This window comes from Podarcis pityusensis, assembly GCF_964106645.2.
Source record: "Podarcis pityusensis genome assembly, chromosome: 11".
Lineage (NCBI taxonomy): Eukaryota > Metazoa > Chordata > Lepidosauria > Squamata > Lacertidae > Podarcis > Podarcis pityusensis.
Window position 1 is genome coordinate 3,681,451 of NC_138036.1, and position 16,238 is coordinate 3,697,688.

Here is a 16,238-nt window from a genome sequence, read left to right on the forward strand (position 1 = left end):
ATGGGGGGGGGGGCAGGTCTTGGGCTCCAGGGTGGGCAAATTCAAAATGTCTTGCGTGTCATTGTATGGGGTCATGGGGTCCCTCCTGCCTCCTGCGTGTGGTTGTGAGCACCCTGTTGCAACAGTTCATAAAGATCAGGCTTACTAGCTGCTTTGGTTTTCAAGATTCTCTGGTTGGCCTCTGTTATTTTCTCCTACTGATAGAGAACCTGCAAAAGGACTCTATGGGCTCTTGGGTACCCCATAAGGGAAAAGGAGCAGTTTTTTCCTTATAACACGTGCATCATTCTCCCTAGGGAATTTCTGAAGCTGTCGGTGTGGCTTCATACTGCCATTTATCTCAGATGCTGATGGCGCTGCGTGATTTCGGCCACGCAGTCATTACAAGGAAGATTGAGATGTCTGAGGTAAGGGTGTCAAATGAGGAAGGAGCATTGCAAGAGTGTAGCTCAGCCACCCCCAACCTGGTGCCCCTTCCCCATCTGTGTGTTTTGAACTGGAACTCCCATCAGCCCCAGACAGCATGGCCAACGGTTAGACACGATGGGAGTTGTAGCACAACAATATCTGAAGGGCACCAGGTTGAGAAGATCCTGGCAGATTGGGTACTTAGCTGCTATTTAGATCCACATCAAAGCATACGAAACAGCCTCTGGGTTCCTGTTATCTAGAACAGGCATCCCCAAACTCAGCCCTCCAGATGTTTTGGGACTACACTTCCCACCATCCCTGACCACTGGTCCTGTTAGCTAGGGATGGGAGTTGTAGTCCCAAAACATCCGGAGGGCCTAGTTTGGGAATGCCTGATCTAGAAAAACAGAGCTGCGTTGGAAGAGAATGAATCCTCCTCCATTTCAAAATATGCTCTTTTTCAAGGGATGTGATCCTTACCACTCCAATAAAGCAATTAGATCTGCTAATGCTCTCAGTATGTAAGGCCAGAAACTTCCTCTTGGTGTATGCCTCAGCCATCCTTCTGAAGTGGGCTCCAGCAGTCCTGTTTCTGTGGCTGCAGATCCTAGATCTGATCTGATCTTTTTGCTCAGTCAGTCAGCCAAACGGATTCGTTAGAAACCATTGGTCATCCCCAAAGTACAAGCAATACAAAAGTGCACTGACTCATGTTTTTAGCTTGGTTGTTGGATGGTTGGCTGGCATTTCTTCAATATGGAAGCTAATTTTGGTGGGAGGGGGGTTGTCTCCTGGTTATCATAGAAGATAGAATCACAGAGTTGTAGAGTTGGAAGGGACCCCAAGGGTCATCTAGTCCAACCCCCTGCAATGCAGGGATCTCAGCTCAAGCATCCCTGTCAGATGGTCTTCCAGCCTTCGATGAAGGAGAGTCCACAACCTCCTGAGGGAGAGTGTTCCGCTGTCAGAAAGTTTTGAATGGAGAACCTCTTAGTGTTTGGAAGAGGGGACACCTCTCCAACTGAGGGGAGGGAGCAAAACCCAAGAGAGAAGGCAGTCGGCAGGTTGGGAGAGGCAGAGAGAAAGAGGTGAGAGGTTTCAGCTGCAATCAGATTTTGAAAATGGGGTGCTCTCGGGCAAGCGTTCATCTGCCTTATGGGAGTGCCTGCTGGCCACATTCCACTATGTTTTAGAGTAGACCCATTGAATTTAATGAACATGACTAAGTTGGGCCCATTCATTTCAACCGGTCTACTTGAAGCAAAGCATAGTTGAGTATCACTCTCTGTGTTCACCTCCATATATTTGTAAATGAGGCGAATTGTTACAAAGGCATAGTAACTGCATGCACATCTAACAGTTCCATAACCTGAGGGGGCCTTGGGGTCGTGTGCCCCTGACTCTCCACTTCTCCTCCAACCCAGCTGGAAGGAGATCAGAACCTTTTCCTTCCATTTTCAGTTAACTTCCATCAAGTGTTACTTCAAACGCCCCAAAGGATGGTTAATATTCACTGTGATTTGTTCAAAGGAGCCAAGAAAAATGAAACCCAGGAGTGTGTTGCCCCAAACTCACTTTCCCCACCCTTTCCCTCCAGAATACAGGGGAGAGGAATGCCAGTATCACCATCATGCTTTGCTACGGGCAGATGGCTCTTGGGGCGCGGCCTGAAGACCTCCTGCGCTTCATCGAGCTCATTGTGGCAGAGCTCCTCTTCCAATTCCAGAACACCAGGAAGGTATGGCTCTCATTTTCCCACGGACTTCTGTTGCTTGTTCTCTCGGCACTGAGCAGACCTCCTGAACTCCGTCAAGGTCCTTGCACCACATGCCTTCAGACTGTGCCCTAGGGCAGGGTCTCTGGCTTCATCCACCAAAGGGTTGTAGACTGACTCCACACATAGGACCAAATGGGGTATTACAGTGGTACCTTGGTTCTCAAACTTTATCTGTTATGGAAGTCCATTCAAAAAACAAAGTGTTCCAAAACCAAGGAGCGTTTTCCCATAGAAAGTACTGCAATGCAAAATGGATTAATCCGCTCCAGACTTTTAAAAACAACCCCTAAAGCAGCAATTTAACATGAATTTTACTTTCTAACAAGACCATTTCTGGGTTAGGCTTAGGGTTTATTTTAGGATTGGGTTCGTGTTAGGGTAAGGATTAGAATTAGGGTTAGGGTCAGTGTGACTTTATGTTTCCTTGTGATTTTGATTCAATCTCAATTTTATAAAATCCCTTCTCCTTTTAGGACGAGGCTCTGAAAAAGGGCCTTATGAAGGCAGCCATTCTAACAACCAAGGCGCTTGTGCAAACGAATGTGGGACATGTCATCTTCCCGCACAAAGCGGAGCTCACCATCTGCATCATTGTGAGTAAAGAAAAAAGAAAAAAGGAGGGGACTCTCCTGGGGTTTTTTTTCCCAGAGCGTTTTTTTTTTTAAAAAAATAGCTGTGTAGGTCTAGCTCTGGTAAAATATCAGGGTTGCAGGTTCTGAGCATCTGGCCCCAAACTATTTCTGGGTGGTCACGTTCTGCTCCAGCTCAAGTTTCCAAACCCTCTTGCAAGGCAGCCCTACATTGTGGCAACCTCAGCAGGATGTCACCAGAGCTTAAGGAAAAGAGGCTGGGTTCTCCCAGGAGGAGAGGGCTGTCCATGGCACCTAACCATGATTGCTATGTTCTACCTCCACAGCGGAAGGAAGGCAGGCTTCTGAACATCAGTTGCTGGAAGCCCCAGGTGGGGAGAGGGCTCTTGGGCTCATGGTCTGCTCCCTGGTTTCTCACCTCTGTGAGAACAGGATCCTGGACTAGAAGGGCCATTGACCTGGTCCAGAAGGCTGATCTTATCTTCTTATGAGGTAGAGCTCTGTCCAGGTGAAAGATGGATCTGATTCCCAGATCCAGGAAGCCCACTCTTCTCCCCTGGGAGGACCCACTTGCCAACTGCAAAGGTGCTGTCCAGAGGGCTGGGCTGGAGAGAGAGCACAAGTCAGGGCCTGGAGTGGTGGTGGCAGCGATGGTGCCTCCAGGTCTCTGACGTGCTGTGTGCTTCCCCACAACAGGAAGTCATCGAAGAGGAGCCGTTGGGATCTTTCTCTATTTCTGTCCTGCACCACGCCATCATCACTGTCAGCTGCATGACGTAAGTACAGGGAGGTACTTCTCACTGCCCCACCTATTCCTGGTCCTTCCCTTGCCATACACTTGGCCAGACACACTGCATATTTGCTCACCAGGTTTATGGACTGCTGGGTGCTGAGCATTTCCTCTCCTTTCTCTTTCCTCTTCAGTGCCGTGAGACCACCTATGGACTCCATGCTTCGGTCTGAGCTAGTGAAAAAAAGCATCAAGAAGGTGTTTTCGTTGCCCTCCTTGAAACTTACAAAACTCAAAGCCGGGAGTCCCACGCAATCATCACAGAGCCAGGTGACTGGACCTTCTGCTTCTAGGGATATGAATGGAGGAAAATGGAGTTGCCAGGTTAAAGGATTTGAGGGCAGAGAGTCTGGGCCGTGTAAGCTACAGATAATGCTGCCACAGACACTTGGCCCATCACAATGATGTAACAACCAGAGACTTTGGGTGTATATTTTTGATTTTAATCATGTTTCAATATTAACTGCATTTAACCTTTGGCTAGAATGCATCCACGAATGATTCCTGCATGCCTGCATTTTGTGATTCTCATGCCTCCCTCCTACACTGCATTTAATTTTGTTTGCTTGTTTGTTTATATGCTGCCCACCTGACTGGGTTACTCCAGCCACTTTGGGCGGCTTCCAACAAATTAAAACACAGTAAGACATCAAATATTTAAAACTTCCCTATGCAGAGCTGCCTTCAGGTGTCTTCAGAAGGAAGTATAATTATGTATCTCTCTGACATCTGATAGGAGGGTGTTCCACAGGGTGGGCCCCACCACCGAGAAGGCCCTCTGCCTGCTTCCCTGTAACCTCCCTTCTTGCAGTGAGGCAGCTGCCACAAGGCCTTCTCAATAAACAACAACAACAACAGCCTCCTCTGAAGATTTGATTGCTATTGCAACGGAGGTTAAAGAACGATAGTTAGGGCCAAATGGTTTGGGACACCCCAAGGAAGTTGAGCCCAGTGTGGAGTCCTGTATCTTTATATCCCATGACCTGTAACCTTTCTTGATGTATGTCAAAGAACGTTTGATGTTTATGACTCTGAGCGCTGTGTTTGAACCCCTGCATAAGCTTTGTTACGAATTTGCTGAGCAGCTGGAGGGCAAGGCTGCCCTATTGCAGTAGCCCTAACATACTGAAGCTTGCTGCGATTCTCTTGTTTCTGTGTGCCATTCAAAAGGTGTTCCCTCACCTGGGCAATGGACAGGTGGTATAGAAATAAAGTCTTACCACAACAGCCCCCCCCCCCCGGTGGCTCTTTCCCTCTTTTCTCATTCTGGCTACGGCCTGCAAAAGTACTTTTCTTTCTTTATAAAGAAATAGAGTTGAAGAATGTGTGCTTCTCCAGATGTGCTGCCATTGGCCCCAGTCAGCATAGAACCATAGAATCGTGACAGGTGGCATCCAACCTCTGCTTAAAAACCTCCAAGGAAGGAGGGGGCTGTTGAGCTCACGTCTTGCTTGTGGGTTTCCCACTGGGTCATTGCTTGGCCCCTGTGGAAAGGGGATGCTGGACTAGAAGGCTCCAGGGCACATGGGATTTCCACAGGGGTCTTCAGCTTTTAACTGCTTTTGCTTCTCTGCTTTCAGGACTTTTATCAGCAGACGGTCAACGCCTGCCTCAACATGCTCACCAGCTTGCTGTCGGAGGCCCCCTCTCTGGAGGCGCTGCAGGATATATTAGTGGTAAGGGAGCCCCCAAGATGTCAGAGCAGGGGGAGGCAGCAGATCCTGTTGTAATTATTGCACAAGGGGCATCTGTGCCCAGCTCACAGGTTGTGGATGCTGATGGTGAACTGGGCCTCTGTTCTGCTAGGAAGGCCTGTGCAAAGCACACATCCGTTTTCTTTCAAAGATATGTCCTCTGCTGCTGATGGCATTAGGGGAAGGGCCGTGGCTCAGGGGTAGAGCTTCTGTTTTGCATGCTCAAGGTCCCAGGTTCAATCCTCAGCATCTCCAGGTGGGGCTGGGAAAAGACTCTTTGCTAAAACCCCGAAGGGCCAACTGCCCATCATCATTACCTGTGGCCAACACCAAGGTTGGTGGATCAATGGCTGCGCTTGGTCTAAGGATGCTTCCTGCATTCCATGGCTATGGATGTGATGAGGTGTATGTTGTATTATTGTAATTATCACACACACAAACACACAAATGACAGATCGCAGGGCAGTTCACAACATGAAAAAACAAAATGAGAACACAAAATACACAATAAAACAAAAACAAACCAACAGCCAATTAATTTCTAATTCTATTAATGTTCAATGTGTTTCATTTAATGGCTTCTTTTTTCTATATCTCAAGTTGTTCTTATTTTGTTTGTAAGCTGCCTCGAGTCCCTGTCAAGGAAAAAGGTGAGGTATAAAATAATAATAAGAATGATGATGATGATGATGATGATGATGAAGTAGAACAAATTCCAGCAAACTTTCTCCTTTACAAAACAACCCCTTTTTGAAATTTGTCCCCTCTATGGTCCCGGCATGATTGATCCAGCCAGTAGCCAAAGCTTTGTGAATTTGCAAACCCGGATTAATGGTTGTCCTTCTATGTGATGATGATTATTTCTCTCCCGCAGCACACAAATGGCTGGATTGACTCCACAAAAATCTATGAGCGCGAAAGAGCTGTCAAGAGCACCAGCTTTCTAATGAAATATGTTTCCGAGCATTTGGACTTTGATGTGAGTGACCAAAGCTTAACGCTGCAATTTCAGATTTGTTTTTTTTTTAATGTATTAAATTTCCATACTGCTCTTCATCTGAGGATCACAGGGTGGTTTACAATATAAATACACAGGAATACAATAACAGATCATTCCGATTAGATAACGCGAATGGGTCTTTTTTCATTTTTGTTTTTAACTTGCTTTAACTTGTATTTAACTTGTCGGATTTTCTCCGGAAAGGGTAAATCTAGATTCAATGGAGGTAGGTTACAGGGTGGGATACAGGCTAGCATTTATACTGACATAATGTTTTATGGATGCTGTGTAAGACACTGTGGTGTAGTAGTTAGAGTGTTGGTCTGAGACCCGGGTTCAAATCCCCCTGCTCAGCAATGACTCTCATTGGGTGTGACCTTGTGGGCCTGTGACTGCCTCTTGGCCTAACCTCCCTCTCAGGATTGTTGTGGGGATTAAATGAGGAGGAGGAGGAGGAGGACCACCTTGAGCTCCCTGCAGAAAAAGCTGAGAGGTAAATGCAATAAAATAAATAAATAATAAAATTAAAACTTGCATATGTTGCGTGCCTCGAGGGAAGTGATTCATTAGTGAATACAATAATAACTGGTACTAATCAGCACCGATCCCACAGGAAAAACCCTTCTGGAATCATATCCAGGGCAGAATCAGGCTAATCGGTCTAACCCTCGAGCAAATATGAGGGTTGTGTGTGGAAATTCCCTTCCTGACCTATGTAGATCATAAGAACAGAAGAATCGCTTTGCCGGGTTCGCCAAGAAACCCGTTTAGTTCATCTTGCTATTTCCAACTTCAGACAGAGGGATGCCTCTTGGGAAATTTCAGCCAGGGTGTTAAATTGAATCTGCATCTGTGCATGAGATATATAATAACATAGCAAGTTAGCATCTCTCCCCCTTTCCCTCTGGTTTAACAATACTCCCATAGATGTTCTCAGCGATCAAGCTGCGATATATGAGTTCCTGACATCCTGAGGCAGCCTGGACCTCAGATGGTCAGGGCTTTGTTAATGAATAGAAGAACCTTGAAGCTGCCTCAGAAATAGATGGGCCACCAATGCAGCTGTTTTAACAATGGTGTCCCATTTTCTTAGCCCGAGGCCCCCACCAGCAATCTGGCCGCAGCACTCTGCACGAGGTGGAGCCTGTGAAGCAGATCCAAGGGCAGACACCCCCCCCCCCAGAATACATTGCAGTAATCTAGCCTTGAGGTTCCCAAAATATGGACTACAGTGGTCAGGCTATCCCTGTCTAGGAAGAGCCATAGTTTGCAAACCAGACAAAGCTGGTAAAAGGCACGCCTAGCCCTAGAAGATATTTGGGTCTCTAGCTGCCAAGATGTATCCAGGGGTACCAGAAACTAGACAGGTAAAAAGAGACTTGGTCTACCCAGGATTCAAGCATGTTGCTTTTATGAATTGTGCATTTCTGTATACCTTCTCCCGCAATGTCTGCGTTTTGTTGTGGTGGTTTGGAGAACTGCATTGCCAAATTTCTGGATTTTGAAGGAAAGCCTATGTCTTGGTTGCCGTATTGCTTTGGAAAGTTCAGGTGTGAACTAGATGGATTTTCCCCTGCTCCCCAAAGTGGTGTGCCTTGGCCATCCCAGGGAAGGTGCCAGCCAGTGCTATTTTCCTAGAAAAAGAGGTGCCAGGACTCACCATGAACTCACCTCCCTCATTCTCTTATAATGGCAATAGCGCCCACCTGAGAGGTGCCAGAACTGAGTTCCAGTGAGTTCTGGCTGGGGGGAAAGCCCTGGGGCAAGCCTTGGGTGGGCCACCTAAGCCCAGATCTCTTGCCCTGCGCCTCTCTGCCACCTTTGCCGCCTGAAAGCATGCCGGACGGTTTTCTCTTGCTGGGCTCTGTGGGACGAGGGCTGACTGTGCATCTCTCTCTGTCTCCACCTCCTAGATATCCCCGGATTTCCCCCTTCTTGGACAGCTGGTGGGGCTCTTGTCCCTTCACCTCGCAGACAACGTGAAGGAGATTGGTCTGCAGTCAGCGGAGGCCTTGTACCATCTCCATTACATCATGATAGCCAAAATGGGTGAGGGGGGTGCTGGGAAAGGGGGTGTTTCTTGCAAGCCGCAGGGTGGGAGATCTGCAGCCCTCCAGAGGCTGCTCCAACTCCCATCATCCCTGAGTGTTGCCCATGCTGGCTGCTGCTGGGGGTGGTGGGAGCTCAGGAGGGCCAGAATTCGTGCCAGCCCTGGCCTAACGCAAACACCCCGTTGGCCAGAGACGAGAGGTCAGTCTGAGGGGAGGGATTCACTGCTGAAGAAGACAAGAAAAGCCGCCTGGATCAGACCAGTGGCCCACCCCAGTCCAGCATCCTGTTCCCCCAGGGGTTGACCAGATGCCTCTGGGAAACCAGTAAGCAGAATTCGAACTCAATAGCTCTTTCTTCTCCTGTGCTTTTCTGCCTCTGACCGTGGAGGCCGAGCATAGCCATCCTGGCTAATAGCCATGGGTAGCCTTCTCTTCCATGAATTTGAAAGCCATCTTGGTCCGTGGCCATCAGTGCCTCCTGTGGCAGGGAGTTCCAAAGTTGAGCTGTGCACTGCAAGAAGGAGGACCATCCTGAAACTTCAGTTTCATTGGATGTCCCGGAGTTTTGGTTGCCCCCTTCTGAACCTTGCCCAGTTCTGAATTATAATTTCTGAGGTGAAATTGAGAATCTTTTTGTGGGTCGCAGTGGGGAAACTGGGGGGTTTGTGCAGGGAGCACTAATGCTGTGTTCTTTTGCCTGCATATCCCCATCCCTGACCCCGTTTAGCTAAGAAGGTGGAGATGAGGCATAAGAACAGGAAAGGCAACGTGGTCAAATGGTTCCGAGAAGACTTCTTCATCCCTGGGCCCGCCATCTTCTACACCGACATCTCCAAAGTGGCCAAGGTGGGTGTGGCTTTTTGGACTGTTTCTTGCTAAGGCCGCAGCCAGCTCTCAGTTAGCAGCCCACGCCTTCTAGGGGATGAGGGAGAGATTCAGAGCAGTTCACATTTAAAGCCAAAGCTATCAAATCCAGGCTTCCTGAAACAATATGAGAACGGAAACATAAGCTGCCTTTGAAATTCATACATCCTTGAGTTTTTCAGTGCCACTTCCTGGCCAAACAGTGTCTACAAAAAGGATTGTGCAAGCTAAAAGTGTCCAGAAAATGAATATATTAGTGTAAATAACATATGGAAATGCATTGTATTAGAATAAATCTTTTGAAGCCAAGCGCCCATTGGTCTAAACTGCATGCCAAATTCTACTTACAGTGGACGCTTGGGTTGCGAACGTGATCCGTGCAGGATGCACGTTCGCAACCCGTGTTTGCGCATGCGCGGGTTGCGATTCAGCACTTCTGCGCATGCACAAAGTGGTACTTCCGGGTTTCGGTGGTCTGCAACCTGAAAAAACGCAACCTGAAGCAGTTGTAAACTGAGGTATGACTGTATTCTAAAAGGTCACATTACTCAAAACGATAGATAGATAGATAGATAGATAGATAGATAGATAGATCCCAACCCCAAACTACTCAGGCACTGCCACAACTGTGAGCCCTGGATAGAGATCTGTATACATTACAAGCTGCAACCTGCCAGGCCAATGGATCCTGCAGGAGAATTGTGGAGTAGCCCTAGCTGTGCATCTGATGGGCCACTGCGGTGAGGAGAGCTGCTTCCCTGCATGTCTGACCTTTGCTGGATCGAGGAGAGGCAGTGTGGTGCAGTGGCTAGAGAGACTGACCAGGTGCTGGGAGACCTAGGCTTCAGATCCCCACTCAGCCAGGAAACTCATGGGGCCAGTCACGGTCTCTCGGTCTAAACTACCTCATGAGGATAAAATGGGGAGGAGAGAGAACCATGCATTGCCACCTTGGGCAGAAAAAGAGTATGAAAAGTTGACCCATTTGGTGCCCGTTTCATGAGGCACTGCCAAGCCAATGGGCTATGCCAGGCTTCCTCAACCTCGGCCCTCCAGATGTTTTTGGCCTACAACTCCCATGATCCCTAGCTAGCAGGACCAGTGGTCAGGGATGCTGGGAATTGTAGTCTCAAAACATCTGGAGGGCCGAGGTTGAGGAAGCCTGGACTATGCTAACATTGTGGTGGATGTTTTTGACGTATATTAAGAAATAAACACACAGCCTGCAGGTTCCCACCTAATCTGACTTCGTTTGGCATTGATTGATTATATAACTGATATCCACTATTACTCGCCCTCTCTGTTGTCTTATTTTCTAGTCTGACTTTAGATTGTACCTCTCCATGTTCCAAGGTCATAACCAGTTTTAGATGGGGATCGAAAATAGGAAGGCGTCACCTGACTCTTAGTTTTGTTTGTTGTGAAATCTTTCAGTTACCTAAATAAACATTTAAATAGAATCAGAATTGGAGAGTTGGAAGGGATCCTGAGGGTCATCTCAGGCAGAGTGGATGTGTCTTTCACTAGGTTTGTCCCTTGGACTACTGAAAAGTGGTCAGATGCGGAGCAGAAGAAAACTCCCTCGTCTTTCTTCTTTGTGCCAGGCTTTTGGGGAGCACCTCGCGCCCAGCCAGATCAACGAAGTCGTGTTGAAGGCGATTGACAACCTGACAGTGGAAGACAGAGTCGTCTCTCAGGCTTCAGGAAAGCTGCTGAGTTCCTTCCTTGAGGAATGCGGGATGGACATGGAAGATGTAAGGCTCAAAATGGAGGCAGGGGGAAGCAGGTTTCCTCTAAATTAAACATTCTCTTTGGATGTAGAATCAGATTGTTTCTAGGGGTGTAAGAAGGCATTGATTTCCACGTTTGTGGATTGCGCCTCTGTTTCCATTCTGCTGCAGTTCAGCTTCCAAAAACAACCACCATGTTTTTAATCTCAGTTTTGTTTTGTTTGTTTTTCTTGGGGGGGGGGGGTAATAATCACTTTGAGCATCTTTTTTATCTTGTCATATATCATTCCCCCCAAATCCCTCATTTTCTTTCAGGTTCACCACACTTTCTCATCCTGGTCTTCTTTTATCTTCATCCAGCTGCCCATCGTTGTGAAGGAGATTTACAACCATCTCCACAGAATATCAGACACCCGCACTAAGGATGAGACACTCACAGCTGTGGTCAACCTTGCTGCGAAGCGCCTGAACCCGGTCGTAGATAGCCTGTTGGACTGCTCACTGGAGTGTGATGAGTAAGGGCCTCTTAGAGATGAGTGTGTTATGGGGGGATATATCCATTTTGCCTGCAAATCTCAGGGCGTCTCAGATGCCCTGCATAACCTGCGATCCACCAAGCCAGGCCAGAGCCCATCAGCCATGGATGGAGATTTCCCAACTCTGGGGCATCTCCCAGGTTTTTGAAGTAGAGCTGCCAACTTTTTGTCCCCTGGAAACCGCTTGCTCTGCAGGAATGAGGCTTTCTTCCACGCTGTGAAAAGCAGTACCCACTGTGGATCAAACCTCTGTTCAAGATTCAGGTGGAAGCCATGCCAGGTTTTTCACACACACACCTTCTGGACAGTTGCGAGGGACAGGGAACAAATTCCGTTTGGGTCACTTTTAAGTGAGAGCTTACGTCATTTGCAGTTTCCAAAATGAGAACTGTCGTATTTCAAAATTCGCACTATTCTGAATTTTTCAATGCAGTTCTCCAGTCAAGTAGCACACACACACACACACACATACACGTAGGCACACAAATGCATGAACTGGTGGAAATAACATATAGAAAGACATAAAATTAGAGGAGATTGATTTGCAAAAGGTGTTTAAGAGGCAAAACTGGATATGAAATCTGCAAAGTGGAAATGGGGAGAGCTGAATTTAAGTGGGCTTTCTTAATTTATATTTCCGTTTCATACTTGCAAAAAATTGTGCCCCGAGTTACATATCAAAAAGGGGAATAGTAGTTTCTTTCTTTGCTAATGAACGTGCGATATAAAAGAAATACAGAAGGCCTGACTTTTTTTAAGAAAGGGAAAAAGGAAAAATTCTCTTTTGACAAATTGCAGAAGTGCTGCAGCGATCTGGAAGGCCTTGGTCTCCGATCCGTACTCCAGCATCAAGCTGCTGAGACCCCTCCTGAAAAGGCTACAGGATGAAGACCCCAACGCAGAAGTCACGTACAGGCGACGCAGCACTTCTCAAATGCCAATTGCGGTACGAAACCACTCAGTTTCTCTCTCCTGGGTGGTTCTTGAATGGGAGCTGGATGGGGCTGGGGCTTCTGGCTGGGGGGGAGGGTTGCATCTTAATAACTGGCCTCTGGGGTTCTTCCCAGCGGCATCTTAGTGGTCCATCGCTGTGGGGGGTCTCCTGGAGCACAGCCCTGGCTCAGGGGCAGAACACCTGCTTTGTATGCAAAAGGGCCCCAGCATCTCCATGTCGGGGTGTCCCTCGCCTGAAACCCTGGACAGCCTCTGCTAGTCAGTGTAGACAATACTGAGTGAGATGGACCAGGGGTCTGAGTCGTGTCCTGCATAGAGAGTTGGGAGATCTTGATCTGAGGATGTCCTCTGCTGAATGCTGTTCTCCTGTCCTTGTCCCTCCAGGCTACCAACGCTTTGTGTCTGATCCTGTCGCTACCTGAGGCTTCGGATGTACTGCAGAACAAGTTCCCCCAGCTGCTGCTTGCCCTGATCACTCAGATCTATTTTCTTTTTGGGACGAGCAGAAGAGTTTCGAGGGCGACAAGTCTCATGCCGGAGCCCCCTTCGCATCTCCATCCGCTGGCGTAAGGGACCTGCCCATGCATTTGGGGTGGCCCTCCCTTCTCTCTCTGGGCGCTTGCAAGCCTGACCGTAGCAGTGATGGCTCAGCCCTCCCCCAAGAGATAGGCTTCACTTGGACATGGAGGTTCTGCTTAGCTTGGGTAGCTAAGAGACCCAGGCTTCCCCAACCCCTGTGCTCTTCAGTCGCTTTGGACCACAACTCCCACCAGCCCCAGCCAGCACAACTCTGGCGAAGATGGGAGTTGTTGTAGTCCAAAGGACACTAGGATGGGAAAGGATGTTGGAGACTCTCCCACGCGATGGGCTGATTTTGGCGTGGCGGGACTCACGTGTCATGAAACCTTAAGTCTCCATCGCAGCCGAAAGGTTGCAGCTTGTGCTGGAAACATGTGAGAGGCTGCGGGGGCTGGTGGTTGTGGCTGGATCCATCAGGCCAAGCAGCTCAAGACTGCAAGATGTCAAGGAGCTAAAACTCCCCAGATGAACCTACCCAGACCTTGTGATCATCATCAGAGGCCCCTCTTCATGTGCCTCCTCCACGAGAAGTCCAGAGGGTGGCAACACAAGAAGGGGCCTTTTCTGTGGTGGCTCCCCATTAGTGGGATGCTCTCCCCAGGGAGGCTTGCCTGGTGCCTTCATTATATACCATTAGATGCCAGGCCAAAATGTTCCTCTTCAGTCAGGCCATTGGCGGATTAACACCCTACGCCCTTTCAGCTGTGTTTGTGAGAGGAAGAAGGAGTTATTGGTTTGGTTTGTTCTTGTTTTTATTATTTATTTTGTGCTTTTTATCTTGTATTTTTGTGTTGTGAACTGACCTGAGATCTATGGGTGAAGGGCAGTATACAATTTTTTTTAATGGATAAATAAATATAATATTCTTAATTCTTTCACTCGATTCAGGACCACTGTGCAAGCTCTGAAAAACCTTATTGGATGTGGCGGCTACGTCAAAGAATACAACATTTTGGGGGTGCAAAGGTGCTGGGATATGCTGTCAAACCCAGAAAGCTTTTTCGATGGCATTCGTCTTCTGACAAGGTAAGACGGTGAAAAGGACTGGCAGGTGAGGCACGAAGAGCAGCCCACCAAGGCCTGCTTTCTGGGAAATGGGGTTAAACTTATTATTTATTTCAGAAAATGTATATGCTGTTTTATTGTAATAAACAAACTTCAAAGCGGTTAAAAAGAAAAGATAGGCAAATATTGATTAGAAATACTGACAACAATAATTTGAGACTTTTGAAAAGTTAAAATAACAATTGACTAAAACCAGATTAACATTTGCACCAGCTTTCTAAACATCTGGGTAGGCTTGTCTAAACAAGAACGTTCTTAGCAGGTGCCCAAAAGAGTACAGTGAAGGCGCCTGTTTGATATCAATAGGCAGGGAGTTCCAAAGTTTAGGTGCTGACACACTAAACGCAGAGCAGGCATTCTGTGGTGCCTGAAAAAGTGCCAATTCCACCAGTTGAAGAGGTCGAGTGGGTGCATATGGGGTAATGGAGTAATGAACCTTCCCCACTGAAAACTCTGCTGGCTTTGGAGATTTATTTGCAAGAAACTGCCCTGCACTCTCAAGCATCCTTCCTTGACAGAGAGAGCTAGATATGACTTGGGTGAAATTGGAGAGGAGCAGAGGGTAGTGACTGGGGCAACCCGATCAGATGGGCAGGGTGCAAGTAATGAATTATTATTATTATTATTATTATTATTATTATTATGATGGAACACTTAGTGGTTCTTCCTGCCAGCTTCAGGCTTGTGCATCCTTTGTGTCTGATTTTGTGTTTCAGGACCTTGTTCACCTTCTCCAAAGTGCACCTCAGAACGACTTTCAAACAGGCCAATGCCTACTTGCGCCGCCCTGACGTAAAGGAGAGGACGGTCGGGATGGCCTTCTTCACCGAGGTGAGAGTCGGAAACGGAGAATGCCTGCAGGCGCTCCTGCTTCGCAACAACCGCTCCCAGGCAGGCAAGGAAAGCAGAGGGTGTAAGGAGGTCTCCGGAGCCACCATTGATGGCTGGCAGGCCTGCCCTCTGCCTGAGGCAGCAATTTCTACAGGCCTTAGTTAATGCACACTGCCCTCAGCTCTTATCTACCTCCTTGCGCTTTGCTCCCCCTTTCATCCCACCCAGGGGGGGCCCTCCCTCTGCCTGCCCCTCAGAGCCAGCATGGCACACAGGGCTGGGCTTTGGTGGCCGCAGCCTCTTCTCCTCCTCACCTGCTTTCCAGCAGCCTCTACAACAGCCTTTCCCAACCTGTGGGTCCCCAGATGTCATTGGACTACAACTCCCATCACCCCTAGCTAGCAAGTCCAACAACATCTGGGGACCCACAGGCTGAGAACCGCTGCTCTACCAGCTGCCCAAGGGAGGAGGCCAGCAGCAGTGACCATGGAGATGCCATGGAGGGGCAACGAGAGGCCCCCTCACAGCCGCCACCGTCATTGGGGACAAGCTCTGGCTCATCCGCCTCCCCTAGCAGCTCTGGCAGGGAAAACAGGGACATTCCGGGATTAAATCAGAAGCCGGTTGGCTTTCGTTATTCCGGGGCTGTCCCTGGAAAATCAGGACACTTGGAGGGTATGGGGTACCGGACTTCGGTTTCCGCGGCACAGATTTCCTCCTGCCCTCACTACTTTCTTTGGCCTTGCACACATCAAGTGTTTTCTTTTTCAGCTCCTTTTCCACTCAGAGATAGGCTTGTTTTTCGTGAAGCAAGACATTATGGACGTCCTGAAGGAGTGGATGGGGCAAGCCAGCCCCCTCATGCAGCTCTTCAGCATCCGAGGACTGGGCTACATGTTGCAGCACCAGCTGGAGGTAAGAGATTGGTGGTGGGGGGCACATTAGGAAGCGGCGTACAAATTAACCCCACAACGCTTTGAGGTAGCCATATCAGCCTTTCAATGAGGCTGTTAAAATGAGATTCCTTTGTTCTGCTGCAGCCTTATTGAAATATACTCAGAGTCGCAAAGTGATTTCAGGCTCTTTATTCAGCTCATAGTGGTGAGGAGGACTGAATAGAAGTTCCCTCACAGTATCTGCTTTATATACATTATTTACACAATGGGCTGCACATGATTGGCTAATTCTGGAATTCTACTGTAAGCCAATCAGGTTGTGGATTCACTTCTATCTGGAGCAGGATTGGGTGGTTCCTGCCAACCAATCATACTGCTGCATTGTTCTAGGACCAATCAGACTGCTGCATTCTGAATCCTATTGTTCTAGGACCAATCAGACTGCTGCATTTTGGATCCTATTGTTCTAG

General features: G+C 48.2%; 1 protein-coding gene across 6 annotated transcripts in view; it reads left to right on the forward strand.

Moving 5' to 3' along the window:
* LOC308458618 (maestro heat-like repeat family member 5) overlaps positions 1 to 16,238 on the forward strand; it is a 30,428-nt gene that overhangs the window by 6,447 nt on the left and 7,743 nt on the right. For all 6 annotated transcript variants that reach the window (XM_080973424.1, XM_080973425.1, XM_080973426.1 and 3 more), the window contains exons 6-21: positions 297 to 407; positions 2,009 to 2,149; positions 2,662 to 2,781; positions 3,475 to 3,554; positions 3,703 to 3,838; positions 5,149 to 5,244; positions 6,137 to 6,241; positions 8,176 to 8,311; positions 9,041 to 9,159; positions 10,782 to 10,931; positions 11,268 to 11,422; positions 12,242 to 12,389; positions 12,782 to 12,963; positions 13,865 to 14,002; positions 14,758 to 14,872; positions 15,644 to 15,787. In XM_080973424.1, the coding sequence (XP_080829550.1) occupies positions 297 to 407; positions 2,009 to 2,149; positions 2,662 to 2,781; positions 3,475 to 3,554; positions 3,703 to 3,838; positions 5,149 to 5,244; positions 6,137 to 6,241; positions 8,176 to 8,311; positions 9,041 to 9,159; positions 10,782 to 10,931; positions 11,268 to 11,422; positions 12,242 to 12,389; positions 12,782 to 12,963; positions 13,865 to 14,002; positions 14,758 to 14,872; positions 15,644 to 15,787 (2,076 nt within the window). The remainder of the gene's footprint in view (positions 1 to 296; positions 408 to 2,008; positions 2,150 to 2,661; positions 2,782 to 3,474; positions 3,555 to 3,702; positions 3,839 to 5,148; positions 5,245 to 6,136; positions 6,242 to 8,175; positions 8,312 to 9,040; positions 9,160 to 10,781; positions 10,932 to 11,267; positions 11,423 to 12,241; positions 12,390 to 12,781; positions 12,964 to 13,864; positions 14,003 to 14,757; positions 14,873 to 15,643; positions 15,788 to 16,238) is intronic.